Raw genomic sequence first — 21,475 nt, 5'->3', positions numbered from 1 at the left:
AGTTTTTTTCTTTCAGAGCGCAAATTTAAGTTTTTTCCATGATTTACCAAAATCAGCACCAAATTGTTGGAGAACAATAATTTGTTTGTGGACTATTTAAACACATGTTTCGTCATCACCACCAGCCGTTCCATAACAAACAGAGTTGCCATTTTGCTAGAAACAGAAGCACCAAACGCAATAGTTCTACGCGGTATTATTTATTCTCATAACAGAAATAAGTAGCTACATTCTATATCAGATTCAGACAATACAACGATTTCCGGCGAAATCATATGATCTGTTTAAATTTCCCATCTTTTTTAGTTCTGTGGCATTGTAATTGTAGTCTATGATAATACGGTTATTGAGTTTTTAGCAGTCGTCGGAAGTAACGCGCTACTTGTAGCGATGCTGTAGCTGTAGCTGTAGCTGTAACGAAGCTACAAAATTCCTGTAGTTGTAGCGAATATTTTGCTACAGCTACAATTCTTCTCGGAGTTTTGAGGTAAATTTTATATGCAGCAACAGTGCCAAAGAAAATTCGACAAAAACGCTTACTTGTGTATGAGGGTTTAAAAAGACCACGTCTATTACTAGATAATTGCAATACGAATAATCTAGATGATAAACGTCCTGATATCGCAGATGATAGATATCCACGTAATTTTTTTCATTGATATATAAATAATTCTGATATCCAGATAACCAAATGACATTCATCAATATAATCCGGCTAACAGCTATTTATCTTCAAGAAAAATATGTTGATATAAAAATATATGTCAGATTTGAGTAACACCCTAATGGTAATACTTGGATATCAAATTTGAATTAATTTTCCACTTATATACGCACACATCATTCTCAAACACTTTAGTAAAAATAGGTTACTGCGGCAATACTGCTATCAAAATGATAGTATGATGGGTATCATAATAATAAATAACGGAATCTATTTTCTAGTAAGTACAACTGCTAGGGGCTTTTCTGAATATCAGCCACATTTTTGGAAGAGTAGTTGTAGCTGTAGCGAAGCTACTTTTAAAATGTAGCATTCTGATCACTGGTTTCTAGTTACTGCACTTGGAAGCAATGGCCCACCCTTGCGGAAGCTTTATCCCCTATACTTTGGGCCAGCTTTCTTCAAGAAAAATGCAGGAAAAGACGGCAAAATATAGCATTTATTGCTCAATAAAAAAGAAGGCATAAACCTCCACCTTCCATATGGATGCGGGTACGACACTGCTTGAAGTCATTTTATTTTGCTGGACAGCATTCCGTATATTGACTTGCTGTCGAGCTTGTACACTGTAATTGAGGGGACTGGCGCATCTTAATATATAAGAGTCAGTCCTCGCTCACTAACTCATCAACGGAACGGACAGCCCAACCAACCCCTTAGACCTAGGAAACTAAAAGTTTATGGTTGTCTTCCTCTTACTACCTAATCACCCACTGAGAAGGGGTTTAGCTAATTTCAACTCCTGTGGGGAGAAATGGGGTGTTAAACTTTTATATTTTGATACGCTTACAGGCCAAACCCTTGAACCAAAAAATGAAAATACTCACAATACGAACAAAATTCCTCAACAGATGGTGCTGTGTGTATTATAGATCTCGACATGATTGTGTTTTGGAAAAATCTACACATGAACAGTCTAACGAACACGCCTATTATTCTTATGAGTGCTAATTTCTGGTACCAACTGATATTGTACTAAAATTATGCTTCATAATTATGTGCTACTCATTTATTCTATCTTGATTGACTGATTGATTTGCATTATTTTACTTCGCCTTTTGTGCCACTTTTGGCTAATTTGCGAAGATGAGGATGAGTGATGACAAGATGAAATTGATGAATGGACACTCACAAACATCCATGCCCAGGCCGGGATTCGAACCCGGGACCTCCGCCACAGGGCTGGCTAATTCTATCTTGACAACGTAGCATTTGATGACTATGTTCTCTATCATCTAATGAACAAACATATAACACACGTAACCCGCACTTATTTTACTATTACATCCTCGATTATTGAAATCAGTGGTGAGGTTGGTAAAATTTAGCAAGGTCTGCTTGTGATAGACGAGCTCCTGCCTATATAGTAAAATAACACTGCACTGGAAAACAAATCACAGCATGTTTTTGGATGGTCTGCCAATGAATGAACTTAATAGGGTATTAATTGACGTATTTTGGCACATGCTAATACTTTTAAAAATGTACAGAGATGGTGAGCAAAAAAACTTAAACAACACAGTGTCATCTATATGTATCCATGAGCATTTCGAAGAAGCTAATTAAAAATTCCCCCTCCGGGAACAAATTTAATCCATTTATAACATTCGTTTGTAGTAATTATCGACGAGAAACTTCAAATGACTTGATCAGTGTCAAACGCCATATTGAAGAGTTTTGAACTGCATATTTAGATTTTCTTTCCACGTTAATAGCATAAGTAACAAAGTCTTGTATTAATATTATCATTCTTAACGGTTTTATATTTTAGAAGTGATACGCGGTTATTTTTTTTAATTCCGAATATGTAAACTGTATATGGAGAAAATAGCGACTACATAACATGGGCGCCTCATCAAAAAATTGTTGACGTAATCCTCTCTGCAAATTGATACTCGCTGTCCCATTCCCTGCAGTACAAAATAAAAGGTCCCATAAAATCGAGTTTCACAACTTCAAATTCATATATTTTAAATATACAAGTTAGTAACGGATAGATAGAAGGTTCTTTAGTGACTGGTATGAAACCAAACGTTAACTAGTTTGAGTTTGAGTTGCTGTTTTAAGTCCACTTTATGCACAGTAAGGCTAATCGGGACTGGACCTACAGTTTAAAGTGGGATCCGAACCACTTGTGCCTCCACCGGGTATCGAACCCGGGATCCTTCGATTAAAAGGGAATGACGCTACCACTGCACCATGGGGGAAGCCCTAAACGTTAACTAGGAATTACAGTACCAGCGGGCCTTACGGAGGGGGGGGGTATAACTACAATTGAATCCAGTTCCACTTAACATTTGGTTTCTGCAAATAGATAAAAAAAAAAAATACACCAAGTCTCTCTTTGAAAGTAATTATAATACAATACAAATATGTATAAATAAGTGTTATTTCATGGAAATAAATTTTGCACTTCTTTCTTTGTTCAAGAGATACTGTAAGTTGGCGCACTTCTCAAAAGTCAACCTACAAAGAACCACAATGGTTTCATGCTACTTATTACAGTGTGACGTAACATCCGTCTTCTTCCATATTCCGAGAAGAATCGTCTCGTTGACATAAGTTCCGTTTCTAACTACATGATTGGTGATTCATCATGGAAAGCTTACTAACGACCTATAAAGTTGTCGTATCCGTTATTTAAAAACCAGGATGCATTTCTTACGCATCGCGATGGAATCCGTTCCAATTCATTAATTATATATATAAATGGATGTGTGTGTGTATGTTTGTTCCGGCATAACTCTCTAACGCCTGGATCAATTTCAAACAAACTTGGTACACATATGACTTACAATCCGGAAATAAATACTGTGGGGGTAAGATACCCCTGGCACCACTAGGGGTGGGGGTGGGAAGGGGTGACCTGTAAAAATAATCTAAAACGACCGATATTAGTGTGGAATCCATAGTTTTCGGGGTCGCTATGGTGAGTAGTGACACTCGCAATGCCGTTCAACTCCAAGTTCATCATGTATCGGCGTGAGGGGCGAGAGAAGGTGAAAAATAAAATGTCAAAAGTAAAATATAAAAAATGACCTACATTAGTGTTGAATCCATACTTTTAGGAGTCGCTAAGCTAATTGGTGACATTCACAATGACATTTACCTGTAAAATAAATAGTTAAATTGGCACCCCTAGGGGTGGGGGTGGAAAGGGGGTGACATGTAAAACGACAGATATTAGCATGGAATCTATAGTTTTCGGGGTCGCTAAGATGAATAGTGACACTCCCAATGCCGTTCAACTCCAAGTTCATTTTACAGTATAGTTAGAATTCATTATTTTCCTGTCTAATTGAAGATTGGGATAAATAAAAACCCGGGCAACGCCTGGTAATCAGCTAGTACTTATATAAATATAAGCAGTGCAAGTCTGTCACTGCACACATTTTCGCAGCGTATACAGTTCATTGGCAAACAACTCTGCTAAATAACGTTTTGCTGTTTGATGCCTCGTTTCGACGCTACGAGCCCTGTTAAATAGGATTTCATCCTGACTATATGCAACCACGCAGCACAGGCTCACAATTCCCATGAATGGATTGATTTTGTAATTTCTATAAGTAAAATTCATGCTTTATCCAAAAATAATAACCAAATACATATCTGTATATATGTCTATAGTTTCAAAGATCGACACGAGACCAAGATAAGGGAACATTTTGGAGTTTAGATATCGATGGAAGTCAGAACGAGTCTGTGGTTAGCATATCCGAAAAATAAGAAAGATGAGCTCAATTTTAATGTCTATGACAAAAAAGTACTCCAATCGCGTATACCAAGTCAACCGAAATGTTGACCTCCTTGGCGGAGTGGTTAGCACAGCCCGTTCTGACGCCAGTGGTCTCGTCCTTCGCGTGGGTGTTCTTTGTGAGTGTCCCTTCATCAGTTTCATCATATCACCCTTCATCCTCATCTCCGAGATTAGCAAAAAGTGTCAGAAGTAAAATAAATGATATCAATCAATTGCTGTGTGGTTTTTACGCGCACAGCTGAAAAATGGAAAATATATATGTAACAGTTTGGATATTTGTAAATGTTCGCTAGCTTCGTTAACGACCGGCTGGCTTTGGAGTCACGGAGCGCGCTCACCAGCTACAACAATCACATTCAACGCACAGTGTTGCCACATCAAATCTCCAGCTGCGAAAGGAGAAAGGTCTCCACATTGGAAGTTGCCAACAGTCATGTGACTGAGACTCCACGTGGAGTAGACGAGCAGAATGACAGCTGCGAACATTGGATGAAGGTTGAGTGTGATTGGACGAAAACAACTCGCCCGCTGTTTAACACCACCCGCGTTCGTGGCGGCGGCTTTCTTCAGTTCTTGGACGTTAACGAAGTACTTTACCTAGGTGCTTTTTGCCCAGTAGCCGGGGAAGCCAACGGTTGTTTTACCTTAACGGCTTTCATGTTGGAATGGTAACAATAGGGCCTTGCCCCAGTGGTAGGGGGTGGGCCATTTGTCGAAGGTATAGATACCGAGTTGCGACAAAAATCTCTTTAAAGACTGAAATCAGGTCAAACAAATCCCGATGTCATGTAGGTAGTTAGCATACTAGTGCATGCTTGCATGAATTGAGGTCTCCTCAAAGGGGCTACATCCAGCTAAATCTGGATTTGACTCTCAGAGGGCTACCCCCTGGCTGCAACCAAACCCGGCCGCCTCTCAGATGCTCCGAGTCTCAGATCTCAGAAAGTTGCCGTCGCTCAAAAACTCGGACAGTTGCCGGCTCTCAGATACTCCGAAGCAAAGCCCGATGGAGTAAGACAGTTGTTTTTTTATGGATGCATAGAGATACACAGAGAGTGAGCGCCGTATGTATAGGGACATCTTGCGTGATAAACTGCGGAGGCAGGTTAGCGCTATGCTAAATTGTGCGCTCGTAGAGTGAAGTCCTGATAAGTTGATTTCTCTGTGATGGGGCAAAATGGAACCTGCAAAGGTTGTTAATGGATTGTAACAAAAAGATGTACCTATATACGGAGCAGGAGGTGTAAATAAACTGTACATAAAGAGATAACTGCGCGAGACGTTAATTCTTAGAACACAATTGAATCAGAAATGCTCACTGGACCTCAAAGTTAAATTTATGGACAATTCACCACTTCTGAATTTATCTGATTACAGCATTTAGATTTGTTATGGTACGGAAATATACCAACATCCATCTCCTGCTTGTAACAGTTGCTTCGTAATTATTTATATGAACTGCTTGATTCGGATGCATGTGTAGTACATACGACACAGGCTGTATCTAACGACCTTAGGATAACCTAAAATTCGCCCTTCTTGGATCGGCAACATGGAAGTAGGTTGATGCTCCACTTATTCTCGACCTTGTAATACGTGATAATGTAAAAACTGCCATTGGCGTTCATGTTTGCTTTTGTATCACAGCAAGCTCATTTGTTGAAATATTTGTGTTTCACGTCACTTTTCTGCCTTTTCTACAGCAATCGCGATGAGAATCGATGTTGAGTTCATGAAATGGACAAAAGGGCAATCGAAACCCCTATTCGAACCCAGAACCCCAGTCTTCGCAGTCTAATAGGTTATGGAGGTTGGTTTCGTAGATATGAAAATTAATGCATAAACTTTTATTAAAGTTGAGTTTAAGGAAAAAAAATTAAATGAAAAAGCAAGTAAAAATTACTATAATTACGAATTTTTATTTTTATTTTTATTTTAATGTTCTTTTCTGGCTCTTTAATCTAATCACAACAATGAGGATTGACGACAATTAGATAAAACTAATGAATGGACGCTCACAAAGACCACTCATTGCCAAACTAGGACCCGAACCCTGAACGTATGTGAGACGATTACTCGACACGCTCGGCAACCGAGGTTGCGAAAGAAAAGGTGGCATAACAAGATAAAAGAAGAAGCAGAAAAATATAGAAAAACGAACATAGAAAGAAGAGGAAAGAAAAAACATTTAAAAGGAACTAAAAACAAAACAGAAATAAAATCGTACAATAGAATTAATTCAAATGAGAAAGTAAAGGAAATAAAATGAAGAAAAGATAAAAGATAGGTGGGAAACAGAGTAAAGCAGTGCCCAGAAACCCTGAACCGAAAGCCGATATGTTCACAGGAACAAAATAGGCCTTTAGATCTGTACCGAAGGCCTATGAATCTGTTCACAAGAACAGAATAGGCATTTAGATCTGTAACGATAGCCTATGAATCTGTTCACAGGAACTAAATAGGCAATTAGATTCCTACCGAAAGCCTACGAATCTATTCACAAGAACAGAATAGGCATTTAGATCTGTACCGAAGGCCTATGAATGAATCTGTGCATAGGAACAGAATAGGCAATTAGATTTCTACCGAAAGCCTATGAATCGATTCACAAGAACAGAATAGGCATTTAGATCTGTAACGATAGCCTATGAATCTGTTCACAGGAACAAAATAGGCATTTAGATCTGTAACGAAAGCCTATGAATCTGTTCACAGGAACAAAATAGGCATTTAGGTCTGTAATGAAAGCCTATGAATCTGTTCACAGGAACAAAAAATATATATTTGGGTCTGTAACAAAATAGGCATTTAAGGCTAAATCAGGGCTCTGGTAGGCATGACAGTTATTTTACGTTGACAAATGCTTTTGGAACCCGAGTAAATGTTGGGAATATTTCGGACATGCACAGTTCGTACTCGAGACACCGAAGTACATGCCGAAATCGACAGCACTACTTTGCAATTCGATCTGGAGTCCCGGTGGGGCTTAGAAATCGGTCTCCATGTCACTACGCAGGTGTCTCAGAGTAGAAGAAAGGACACGTGTTGGTTCCCGTTTGTTTCTGTCGCAGTGCGATCTGAATATGACAAGTGGTAGGGATAAGAAGAGGCGAACAAGGACGATGCCTCGATAAAACCCCTGTCCTTCACCTCCGACTCCTTTCATGCGTGGAATAACGATCAGATCGTCTTCTGCCTCCTGTGTGGCGATGGAAATGAGTTATCGCAGAAGTGGAACAAGTGAAAGTGAATCCCGTTCTTCTTCTCACTTTTTTTTCCTGTTAAAGCTTTGTTAACGTTTCCAAGAACTTGTTACACGAGAACGGATATGCCACGGCTGGGTGTTGCTCTTTTACGAAACATGTTGTAGTCATGCTTTACATGTTGTTTTTATTTCGACAGATGCTCCGATTTGTTTTTACGCCTCCGTCACGATTGGGAACGAAGAAAATATCACTGATGGGCGAGAGCTCTGTACTCGCGACAAGGGCGTACGAAAAGGGGAAGGGGGGGCTGGTGCAGCTACAGCATCCTAATGGGGAAAAAAACAATTAAAAAACGTGGAAATAGTGTGGTTGTGGTATTTATCATCGCATTTCTGCCACTTTTGGCTAATCGCGACGATGATGATCAGTGATGATATGATGAAATTGATGAAGGGATACTCACAAAAACGCCCATGAACCCGGGACCCAGGAGTCGCGCGCGCCGTTCTAACCACTCCGCCACGGAGGTTGGCGAGTAAAAACGATTATATACAGAGATAAGAATCGACTGAATTGTAGCTAAGTTCAGTTGATTGAGTGCTCGTGTATAAAGAGTGCAATCAAAATATATGCAATTCATTAAATTATGTTATTTATTATCTGTCAAGTTAAAGGGAGATTATACTAATGTGTGATATATATATATATATATATATATATATATATATATATATATATATATATATAATATATATATATATATATATATATATCAGTGGCGTACGCTTAGCCTAAGACCTGGCCTATCTCACAATGACACCTGGTCCTAGGCTATGGAGGAAGGGGAAGAATAGACTCATTCTTGCCATCTCAACAGTAGTCAGGTTGCAAACTTACAAAAATTCAGGTTGCCAACTTCAGAATCGCCATTATCTTCTCTTTTAAATCAGCTTTATACACACAGTTTCTAAGAGATTTCTCTTCAGTATTTTACTTTCTAGGCTTCAGGCTTCGCAGATAGCTTAGCTAACCTGGAATATACGCTCCTGATATATATATATATATATATATATATATATATATATATATATATATATATATATATATATATATAATTGTAGGATGACATTCATTTTCCTGAGAGCTACTGCCCCCTTTCCTCCTCCGGACGCTCCGTGACTCAGTCCCGGTTGGGTCATCTGTGCACAAAGCGCAGTTACAAAAAGAACCTTTCCTTTCCCACCCTTTCTATGCTTGTGGTCATTATAATCTGCCGCATCCTTCTTGCGAAGCAGGAATTAGCAACTTGCGGCATCCGTCTTGCGAATTGTTTGCGAACGCGGAGGCAAGAGCAAAAGGGAGTCGTGCGAAAACGCTCCGGGGAGAAAGTGAGTTCGTGCTGAGTGAAAGTTGTTGTGGCATTTCGAGCGAGCTTGCAAGTTTCGAAAGGTGAAAACGGGCCTCGGACAAGCAAAGAGCGATGGGGAGAAGCGACCATATTTGCGTCGCTCGAACGAATCGGCTCGATGATGTCTCGAGCGTGGCAGAATCGCGGCTAACTCTCTCATTCTCCAATATTTCTGCTAACAAACCCTAACAGCCGTGGTGTCGTTAATTAAGACACGATCCCCACTTTGAACGGCCGGTAGGGTACCGGACTAGCCACCGGCTGCAATAGAAAGGGCGCGATCTATGTTTTACTGGCCGTTCAAGACGAGCAGCTGGCCGTTGGGGATGAACGCCGGTTTTAATTCTCAAGGAGGCACCCAGCCGTTCCATTCATGTCATGTGCGTAAAGAACCTAATAACGTGCACTCGTGGGTTACTAACTGTTTGATTTCCCTTAAATTAACTTTTGACAATGCTGGTCTGTACTGAAACGTGCCGTGTAATTGGTTTCCTGCTCGACACAGATGGAGATCACTGGACCGAAAACGAATCGGAAGAAGAGAATTGTGGCGAAGCGAATATGAAAAACTCGCGCGAATAAGTTACATACGAACAGAAACTCCCATACCTATATAACTTATTATGCAAGGACTGAAGATGTCGCTAGACCTTTTAGCCTGAAAGAGCAAGTCCTTTTCGCAACATCGTGTACTTTCAAAATCCGCCATGATATTCTAAATTCATACAAAAATATGTTTATTTAGAATTCCTTCTAGAGTATTCAAGTGAATCTTCGTATGTTGTGCTTTCACATATTTAGTAGTAATATTCGATTAATTTCGTCCGCCCAACTTTATATAGGTGAAACAGTTTATTTTAAAAAAGTATAGAATGAAGAAAATCATTCGGAATGATGAACATCATCCGATATATGTAAGACATTAATTTGAACATATATTTGTTCGTTCCAGAACTGTATCAATGGTGGACTGAATACGACAAAATATAAAAGACAATTGTACATTCGCAACATGAACAATGGTCAGGGGTCACAATTCAAATTTAAATACCTTTACTCCAAATTGAAAAAAATCTGTTCAGTGGCGCCGTCATCTTAAAAAATAGAAACAACAACACTTCAGAAATCAACAAGATAGGTCTCCACAATACATACTGCCGAGGACAAACAAGTTATTTTATGAATCGCGAGAGAGGTTGGCCAAGTTAATCGAATTATTATATTTCTAGTTCTTAAAAATGTATTTACATATTACTTTCATTAACACAAAGGATTATTAGTTGTGATGCCTTAGCTATGAGATTTGTTACAGTAGATGTGTTGTTTTCTTGTTCCCATACCATTACGATAATATGAGAACGTGAAAGGCCGCGCACGGACTAAAGCATTGTTATATAACGTATGGCAATAAGTGTTCATGGTAATTTGAGGCCTGCGAAGTCCCTCAAGGCAGAGCACTGACCCCATTACAATAGTTCGCGTAGGTAGACGACCTCTCGGTACTTCATAAGAAAAATCAGTCTTAACACATGAAACATGTACCATGCACGACTGTAATATATGGTAAGGAAACATCAACAAGTAAGGCTAAAAAGTTGATTGGCTCCAGAATGGGGAGAAAATATCAAGGGTGATACTGAATTGGTTGTTTTTTATAAAGTCATTTCATATATATGTAGCCTATATTATTCCAGGGTTCTGAACATCGGTCAAAGATGTTCAAAGTTTGCAGCAAGCGCTAGTTAGATACTCTAATCCGAAATCGGCGGGCAAAAGAATAAGTGGGAAAAGATAATAACTCCATCCTGTAGATGCAAAGAAATGGAATGACCAATGACAAGCGCAGAAATTCTCTAGAGATGAATACCTACGAAAATGACAAACAAAATATATTTGATGGTGAGGGTGATTAAGCTACTTTCACCCCAGAATTGGGTAAGTTACTTTAAAAATGTAACGCATTACAGTTGCTTCCTAAACATTTACCTGTTTGCATCAGACTCACATCTGTTCCCAGTGTAGCTTTGCACGCACAAGTTTAAACTAACACAGCAAAGCATGTTTCTTCATGTCATATGAATCCTCCAGTTCAGACTGTATCAAGGTGACGCTTACTAATGCAAGTATCCAAAAAAATAACGCGTTAAACTCTGTGTGCCTTCATGTTAAGGTGCAATGCACACACTGAGTTACCAGTAGATGTAAAATAGTGGCAAATTGAGTCACCGCAACTGGTGTAACACAACAAATAATCTACTGTAAAGGTTCCACTTGACCTTTGACCGATGACAGCGAAGCCGTTTTCCATAATCTCTCTCCTTTCCAGAAAACCTGCATGATATTCCAAGATCTGAAAAACGAATTCCTTTAAGATCGCTCACGTGAATCTTCGTGTGCTTTGCTGTTGCTGTTGTACGACGCAAGCCTATATTCCATTACAGATAGACTATAGCGGAACCAAGCAAGCAAGCCACATGAATGCTCTACGAATTCAAAACAAATGTACTTTTTTTGTAATCATAATGTTAGCTGTTTTTCGAAAGCGGAGGTATTTTCAAGACAGCTTGGTTGGTGGTAGGTGGCTGGTGCAGGGAAAAGGTCAGGTGGAGCCTTCAAACCATTAATACTTGATGTGTTTTGGCAGTAACATTGTATTTTAACAAGACCTCAAAGATTGTGCTGAAGAACCCCAATTCTACGTAAAAACCAAAAGTAGCGTTCTGGTATGTCAGCTCTGGTGTTATTTTGCACCACACTTTTTACAGTGCAAGGGACTTTATTATTATATTTCTAGCATTATCAACTTATGAGGGACCCAGCAATTTTTAGAGGAAGTTTCTACAATGCAAAAACATTATAAGAATGGTAATCATAATCGGGAAAATGAAGGAAATTTGTTATAATATGCTTCATTTTTGTCACCACAAAAAGTAAATCCAAACTTGAGGGAGGGGTCTAACGGAGACCTCGTTGTAACGAACCTTCTTGTGTGCTCCAGGCAGTGGCGTGCCCAGGGGATCGTTTCTTTAGGAATACTTGGTCAACCCACCAAACTCCCTTCCCCCTTGGGTACGCTACTGGTTCCATGTTATTCTTAGCTTATACTTACGCTCCTCCAAAACAATGTCGCTGACATATCACATAAGCAGTGGCGACGATTAGGGGGGGCAGTTGCCCCCACTTTTCGCCACTTTTGTCCCTGCAGTATGCTAAATCTTATCTACAAAGGGAAATATTCTGTCTTTGTCCCCCCCCCCCCCGGTTTTGGAACCCAATCGCCGCCACTGCACATAAGCATTCAAAACTACTGTACAACTACAGTGCAACTACGTGATGAGTTTCAGTGTCAACTTACACAACTGAGCGATACCCCCATTTCCCCACTCAAGCACAAACTTGCATTCAGAATCAAGTGAAAGTTGACCATGCCATAAATTCAGAAACGACAATGAACTTTTATCAAGAGCACAGCACGTCCTGTATGTTATGTCATTACAGGCAACTTTCACTCTGTCAGGGAAGAAAAAAATGGACTTAAAAGAAAACGGTTACGTCTGCTAGCATACGAAACTTATTTTATCGTCTCCTTCGGTTTTGGAAAATTAGGAAACTGTCTAGAACGCCATGCTTGCGGAGTGATTGGAAAGATTGCATATGCACTGTAAAGAGCCTGCCATCAAATTACCGAAAAAAAATAATTAAAAAACATAGGCAGTTCTTATAGCATTAACGGCTACCAAATTGCCCGCACGATTTTTCTCAGGGGACGGGCAGCAGTGCTCAAAGTAGGGGGAACGTGGAGTAATGCTATCACCAAGATTACAAAATTCTCATAAAGCATTCTTCCACTAGGATAATTTGCGCACCCCCCACCCACTGAATTTTCTCCATGAAAGAAAATTATCTAAAATGCTCTCAAAATCCTATTCTGAACAGAACCGTGGATTCAGGATTTAGATTTCCAAGTGTTTCTTTGAAGCAGGAAAAATTTAGATTGATTGATTTGTTGTTTTAAGTCCACTTTATGCACAGTAAGGCTAATCGAGACTGGGCCTACAGTTTAAGGTGGGACCCGAACCACTTGTGCCTCCACCGGGTATCGAACCCGGGACCCCTTGATTACAAGGCGACGACGCTACCAATTCGCCATCGGGGAGGCTCGAAAATTTTTAAAAAATATCAGCCAAGAGAATGGAAGGAAGTAAGGTATAGAGGAACTTTAAGAATTGCGAACAAACTCTCTACCCATTTTGTAAAACACAGATAATTGCAATGGTGTTGTTTTTATTCGTAACTTTCCCCCACAAACAACCTCTCTGTTCGAGCCCCGCAACGACGCAGACATAAAGCTTCAATTTCTCTTTCATAGATGGAAGCACAATATTCCAATTTTTACAATGTTCTTATAAAAGAAAAATTAAAATGAATTAAACAGAAAATTGAAAATATTTTTAAGTGCTTTAATACACGGTAAAGCTCTAAAAAATATAGATAAATGCAATGTGCGGTAAATTGTCTAATTATAATTGGAAGTTTAAATTCAACTCAATTTCTACCCAAATTCATGATAAAAGATGAGTAAATCGCCAACTGATACTCGTTGGTTACAGGAGAATTAGGTCTTATGCTCTATATGTAGTTAGTTCCATAGGCGTAACTTGGCAGGGCCAGAAGGGGCACTTGCCCCCAAAATTTTCGGGTTTATTAAAATTTACAAGTTAGGAGACCTGAGGAGCAAAGTAATAAAGAGAAAATATTTGTAATTTCGGAAACGTCACAGTTATTTAGCAAATATTCCTGGACGCTGTTTCTATGGAATGGAAAACTATTGGAGTATCTTCCCCCAAAGTTAAATTCCAGGTTTGATTCTACCGCCTCAAAATTAGGCCCCAAGATTGATTCTGTACCCTCAAAATTAGGTCCAAGTTTAAGTCTGCACCCTCAAAACTAGGCTCCGTTTAATTCTGCCCCCTCTAAATTAGTCCCAGTTTGATTCTGCCCCCTCAAAATTAGGCCCAAGTTTAATTCTGTCCCCTAAAATTTAGGCCTCGTTTAATTCTGCACCTTCAAAATTAGGCCCAGTGTGATTCTGCCCCCTCAAAGTTAGGTCCCAAGTTACGCCCATGGTTAGTTCCATGCCGTTACTGGTCTTGTTAACTCCGGCTAGCGTAGAGGGCGAAAAGGCCTGAAAAATTCACATAAACGCACCTTTGCAGTGAGAATGGCTTCATTCATATTACCATGTCTAGGTGGATACTTTCTCCACGAATTCACAATGACGCTAAAGAAATGGTTCGTTTCCCATCACTTTCTTGTTTCACGTTCTTTCGCGAGTCAGATCAACTTACAAAGAGGCAAATACCATCAAGTTCCGTACAGAGAAGCAAAACAGAAATCATTTGGGGCGGAACTCGATACCCAGACCACGCATAACTCGATGAAAAGCCGGTCGACAAGGTCTTGGCACTCAAAGTGATGCTGCACCACGGAAATGCCATTAGGCCCGCCTTAGCCTACCTGATAGAGTGTCATATTATAAGTGTGTGTCATTGTGGTACTTTTTAAGTGTCGGTAGGGGAAGGGGAGGGGGACTCATCAGCTTCTCATAGCTGTTTTCGGCCCAAGGAAACATATGGACTAATAACGAATGCAGTTGAGAGTTAGTCGTTCTGATTGCAGCATGAGCCTCCCCGATGGCGCAGTGGTAGCGTCGTCGCCTTGTAATCAAGGGGTCCAGGGTTCGATACCCGGTGGAGGCACATAGTGGTTCGGATGCCACTTTAAACTGTATGTCCAGTCCCGATAAGCCTTAGTGTGCACAAAGTGAACTTAAAACACCAAATCAATCAATCAATGATTGCAGCATGAGCTTCTCTGTTGCACTGTGCCAGTGTTGTCACAACTTAAGGACAAAATTTCCCTTTCTCGCTCAATTTTTCCCTTCATTTACAGAAATAATAATAATAATGTACCCTAATTAGTACTAGTACTCCCTCTGTCCCATAATTATAGTCCGATATAGCAAAATGGTAACTTTTTATTTATGTTCTTTTGGATACTTGATCGGCCAATTTGTACTTATCCTTGAGTAATAAAGTTGTATGACTCATTCCCGTGTTTCATTTTCTTCTTCTGTATACACAAATGTCACAGTTTGAATATCGGACAAGTATTTTGTGACAACAAACAAAAGTGTACCGGACAATAATTATGGGACAGAGGGAGTAGTTGTTATTGTTTTATTTTCGTTCATTCATGCTCGTATATATGAAAACTCTTGAACAAATTAATCACATACATGCTTATAGCCATCCACCTCGCTACAGGGGCCAGACGTCCCAGGTTCGAACCCTGGTCAGGTAAGACTGTAGATTGTGTTTCTTCCATCAATCAATTCATCAGTTTATCATCATCCTCATCGTCGTTTTTTACCGAAGATTTAGAAAAGCGACGTAAAGTAAGCAAAATAGAGATATAAATAAGGATTGATTGATTGAATTGTTGTATTAAGTCCACTTTATGCACAGTAAGGACTAATCGGGACTGGGCCTACAATTTAAAGTGGGAACCGAACCACTGTGCCTCTACCGGGTATCGAACCCGGGACCCCTTGATTACATGGCTACAACGCTACCACTGCGCCATCGCGGAGGCCTATATATAAATAAGGACATAAGTTGAACTCAAAGGGGTGAAAATGAGAAACAGTAGCAAAAAAATGGTGGGTAGGAAACTGGAAACTAATAGAATATGTAGTAACATACAGATTTCATTGAAATTTTGGTATTTTTCCTTATGAGTTAAAATTCCGTCCTAATTTCCCTATAAAGAGAGAAATATCCCCTTGTGAGGCAACACTGGCGTGTGCTCGTAGGTTTGCTGCATCGCTTTGCCTCCTGACACACTTCCTTTCAACCGGTTTGCAACGTGGGCGCCTGCGCGTGTGGTTTTTTTCACCGCGCTGGGAAACAACCTTGGTCACTCTGTGTATCCTCGGCTTGGTTCATTGCCCCGCGGCGAAATATGCGGTCAAGGAGGCCGCCGCTTCGAGCAAAAGATATGAAAATGCGAGCGTTGTGTGTGTGCGTGCATGTACGTGGTCAGGGACGCAGTAGCACCTTGTTCTGCAGCACGTGGTAATTAAGCATAATAAACTTCCATCCCATCCACCTACGCGCAGTTAACATATTCTTCAATGTAATGTCTTTCCTCTTGTAGGAACTGTATCTGCATGATACAGAGGAAATTCCTGGTAGAGTACCTACCCTCGGCAGTGACGACGCCAGAGGGGGCCAAGGGGAACCCACCCCCCAGTCAGACACTTCGCCCCAAACTGAAGTTAATGAAACATCGAATCGTAAGGGTCTAAGAGTATGGCGATTTTAATCTTTTCTAAGTGGTGTATTCTACATTATATAACTTTTTCTGTTTATAATACCACCTTACCTACTTTGTTTCAGTACATGTGTGTGTGACTTTCGCTAAAGGTTCCAGCGCCAACATGGGCATAGCTGTTTTCTCATTAATGTATGTCCCGTAATGTCGCGATTAAACTAAGTTTTAACCAGTTTTAAGAACTTAAAAATGGCGGTAAAAGTGGATGGTCTTAAAACATCATGACAATTCCAAGGACCAAAACATCATCTGAAGTACGTACGGGCAAGTTATTTTAATAGTGTATCGTCAGTAGCAATGGGCGTTCGGAAGGGGGGCAAGAGGGGCCACGCCCTCCCTGGAAAATGGATGTTACCATAAACTTTACACACATATATTTAATTTCATTCGAAGTAATATATTTTAATTAATTGGAAGGGTGTTGCAGGAACATGATAGTTTCCATCCGAACAAGTGTCTTTTGAGGGGGGCAGCACTAATATGGGGGAAAATATTTTTAGTTGCCCCCCTGGAAAAAATACCATGCTTGCCCCTCCTGCGGACGTTCATGTCAGTGGCAACGCTAATTAGTGAAAGACATTGAAATGTATCAAGAAAACCACTATATCTCAGTTGTCGCGTTTATCTTACTATTCAGGAGCTTGCTTTTCGAGATGATGATGAGTCTGAGGCAAACTTTAACAGAGGAAATTTCTTGTAACTCTTGAAGCTAATTTCAAAATGCGACATATTATTAGAAATGTATTGAACTTAGACCTTCAAATACAAATTATACTCACATTCAAAACAAATTAAACTGCTTAATGTCCACACTTATTCTAGCAAAATAAGCCTGGAAGTGGAAGAGGCTAAAGTATTCGCATTGATGGCAGATGAAACAAAATACATTGCGAGAAAGTAATAGGTTTCGGTTGCTGTCTGATATTTGTATCGCGGGAAGTTGAAAGAACGCTTCCCCCCCTCCCCCCCGGTCTTCACATCATTAGATGCAGGTTTGCTCTTTAAATATATTTAAGAACTTTTCCCCAAGAACTCCATAGATGTCTGTAATTGTGTGGCAGAAACACACGATGAAGCTAATGCTATGAGTGGTAGAGTGAGAGGTGTACCAAGAATATTTCTTAAAATATGAGATAACTGTACCCGTTCCAAATTTGTTTTTCTGTCATAACATTACCCGGAATGCCGAAATGCAGATTTTGCTTAAAACTCTTCAGCATTACAAAGTTGGAACAAAATTAGTTTAATGCATTTCCTCGATTTCTTAGAAAAGTATAAAGTGGCATTTCACGAGATTCACATTTGAAATCTCTGTAACAATCAGAACCATTACGTATTTGAATCCTTTAAAAAAGCCTTGGTTGAAACAGAATGTCTCATTGCTATTGAGAAGGAGGAATGCCAAGTTTTGGACGTACCGAAGGTGGTCGATGCCTTCTAAAAAAAAAATACGAATAGGAAAATTGCCCTCCACTAAGTGCGTTTCGTTGCTTCTAATGCTTAAGAAAATTATTTTATTCCAACGTCATGTTTATTTTGAAATAAAATTACACTCTTCGAAACATTTGATTTTCGTCGTTTATATTATTTACTATCTTATATTTATAATACTATGCTTCTGCCATTTGTGAACTCTGTGGCGCCCCTAAATGTTTGTCATGTTTGTGATTGGCCCTTCATCCATCTCATCATATCACCATTCATCCTCATTTCCGCGATTATCCAAAAGCGACAGAAAAGCGGCGATAAATAACAAAAATCAAAACAAATGATTCATCCTTATCGTTGCGATTGGCATAAACAGACCATCTTCCTTCCTGTCATTATAAGTCGTTTTTCTACCTCTTGAGTTAATCGCGAAGAATTCGATGATTGAACTAATGCAATGCATTAACCAAGGTTCAAACGTGAGATCTCTGACATCGTAGCGCGTTACGTTAACCACTACGCACGGAGATCGGCGCTAAGGAGACAGCGAATAGTCCTGTGTGTGTGTTTGGGGGGGGGGGGGTGCGAGCGTTCATCCGCAGGATTTTTTCCAGAGAGGGGCAAGTAAAGAATTTTTTTTTTCAGGGGGCAAAGAAGGTATATTTTCCCTTATAATAGTGATGCCTCCTCAAAAAACACTGCTTCAGTCTAAAATTGTTATGTTCCTTGAATGCCTTTATAAATATTAATATAAATTACTGTGACTGAAATGAAATATATAATTTTCAGGTGGACATTCATGTTTAAATACATACAGTAATTTATATTATTTAAAAAGATGCTTGAAAAATAATAGCACTGAATCACTGAGAGTTTTCAGTTTTGATTTGACTTGCTTTATTTTGTGCCACTTTTGGCTAATTTGGGAAGAATGTGATGAGTGATGATGTGATGAAAATGATGAATGGACACTCACAAACATCCATGCCTAGGCCAGGATTTAAATCCGGGACCCCTGGCGTCGTAGCGCGACGTGCTAACCACTCCGCCACGGGGGGCCGGCTCTTACGCTTTGAAACAAGAAGACTATCACAGGCAACACTGTCCTAAAAATGTTCGTGCCCAGACACCAGTGCACCTTTCATTCAGAATTAATTACGGCCAACGTGCAGGTCTGGGTGTGTGCAGATTTGCGCTCCAGACAAGCCTGCACCCCCCCCCCACCCCTTTGCTCCTCTTCGCGACGGCGATTGTCTTCTGTCCATAAATGTCCTCACTGCCCCGCGACCTACTTCCCTCGGAGCGATGCCCCAGCCGTTGTTTTCGTGCGTCTGGAGCTTCAGACACTCTCGTCAGCATTGCCATGGGAACGTAGTTGCAAAAACAACCAATGCTGCTTAGCATTAATGGGAAATTATTTCTGAAAGAAGGAGGAGCATTAAGTTTCCTGATATATCACTGTTGCAGGAGGCATTGTTTCCTTTTGTGAAGTATACCTTGCATGGGCGTCGGGAGGATGGGTTCGAATAGGTCCGTCGACCCCCCCCCCCTGGAAATTCATATCGTTAAAGTTACAAACAAGCGGAACGCGTGTTATTTTCATTGTTAATAACAGAAATAAACTTCAGTAAATTTCAACGTAGAAACTGCATTAGATTGAAAAAATAGTGTTAAATATGAAGAACCAGAATACGTTTTCACATTCTATCATTTAATTCAAAGAATAATTGGTTCCACTGTTTTCAAAATTCCAAAATAGAGTTTTATGCGACAGGTTACATAATTTTATGACCAACTTTTGTGTGTAAAAGTTAACAAAATAGAATAACTATGGATTTCAGTACACTAACTAAAACATACGACCAGTAAGTATTATGGTCTGCAGTCTTTTGTTTTGTCGTGTGTTTTATCCATAGATGTGCTCCTTTATAGGCTCAGCTTCTAACAGAGATATCTGTCTCAAAGGCAGTTGTTCATCTTTGCTATGGTAAGGGGCTGAATCATGTATAATGTGACGGGTGCAAATAACGTAAGTGCTGACGCACCCACCATTTTAAATTTCAATCAAACCCATTTCACGGTGGCTATAAGTAGGGAGCGGAAGTTGATGAAATTTCATCTTTCTTCTGACATATCGCACACGATGCGCATTAAATATACACAATATTACACTTCGTCTAGAACCCAAAAAAAGGTACTTTTAAAGTACTATTTTTGCATTTTTTGCCAATTTTCAGGTTTCAGGTCATTTTCCCCGATTTTAGGCATTTTTTCGTCATTTTTCGCAATATATTCGGTGTATTGTTTCGTCATATTTTGTCACTTATTTCATGTTGGTAATATTCTTGAGTCCTTTCACCAAGGTGATCATAGGCCTATATATATATCTCGCAGGATTGCAATTTACGAGCAAAAGAAATGTTGAACTGGTGACAGTCTTTTTGTGTCGGGGGAACGACTTCTTCATTAAATTGTTTTAAAATTATTCGGTTGTTTCCATTGGAAATCCTCGTTGCATATTTTAATTGAATGTGTATGTGGTATCATTTGGTGCCTTTTTTTAAAGCAAGATTGAATTTTCTTTAATTTCCTTTTCATTTCAATTTTTAACCTGAAACTAACAAATTTGATGGTCATTTCTTTCATTTTTTACGTCATTTTTCCCATTTTTAAGGACATTCTATAGGTCATATACCTATTTTTTAGGTCATCAACTTCCCTAGCTATAAGCCACATTTACAGATTGGTCTGCAATATTTTAACACTTAAACAAATAAATCTGGATTACACAGAAATGGAAAAATGGAAGACAGCCGTTAAAAGTATTGTCAGGAAGGTGTAAACTTGTACTGAAAATGAACTTGTGGATAATGTTCTAGGACACTCACCATCGCTACTGCATCGTGAATCCACCTTTCGGCGCTTCAGTTTCAGATCTTGGAACAAACTCATCCTGTCCACTTCACGCTGGACCGTGGTCAGGGTCATACTTCCTGGAAAGAATAAGAAAACAAAAGAAGGTTAGAGACATTGTATGCTACAGCTTCTGCAATAAAAAATGAGACACCTAAGTCATAGGCGTAACTTGGCGGGGTCAAAGGGGGCGCTTGTCCCTCCAAATTTTCAGGTTTGTTAAAATTTACAAGTTAAGGATACTTTTGCTAACATCCTAAGACCTGAGGAACTAAGTAATAAATAATATTAATTTATGATTTCGCAAATGTAACAGGTATTTAGCAAATAATCCTGGATACTACTTTTATGGGATGAAAAAAATTTCGACTCTGCCCCCCTCCCCCAAAGTTAAACCTCAAGTTACGCCCATGACCTAAGTCCTGAAACTATCGCTTCACTGCAATGTGTTGTGTGTGTTGCCTAACTCCACGGTGATGGACGAACTCGCCATACAGATTTACTACTTCCTTGAGTTGCTTATCTTACTTCGCCTTTTGTGCCACTCTTGGCTAATTTGCGAAGATGGGGATGAGTGATGATATGATGAAATTGATGAATGGACAATCACAAACATCCATGGCCAGGCCAGGATTAGAACCCGG

At 39.7% G+C, this 21,475-nt stretch overlaps 1 protein-coding gene across 4 annotated transcripts in view; it reads right to left on the bottom strand.

The window, feature by feature from the left end:
- The window catches only part of LOC145991003 (hormone receptor 4-like), a 348,060-nt gene that overhangs the window by 55,339 nt on the left and 271,246 nt on the right, over positions 1-21,475 (bottom strand). For all 4 annotated transcript variants that reach the window (XM_083126656.1, XM_083126659.1, XM_083126658.1 and 1 more), the window contains exon 2: positions 20,807-20,911. In XM_083126656.1, the coding sequence (XP_082982782.1) occupies positions 20,807-20,906 (100 nt within the window). In that variant the 5' untranslated portion in view covers positions 20,907-20,911. The remainder of the gene's footprint in view (positions 1-20,806; positions 20,912-21,475) is intronic.

The sequence above is a fragment of the Lepisma saccharinum genome, chromosome 8, assembly GCF_977018435.1.
Source record: "Lepisma saccharinum chromosome 8, izLepSacc3.1, whole genome shotgun sequence".
In the NCBI taxonomy this organism is placed as follows: Eukaryota; Metazoa; Arthropoda; class Insecta; order Zygentoma; family Lepismatidae; genus Lepisma; species Lepisma saccharinum.
Note: the sequence above shows the minus strand (reverse complement) of the source record. Positions and strands in the feature narration are given on the sequence as shown.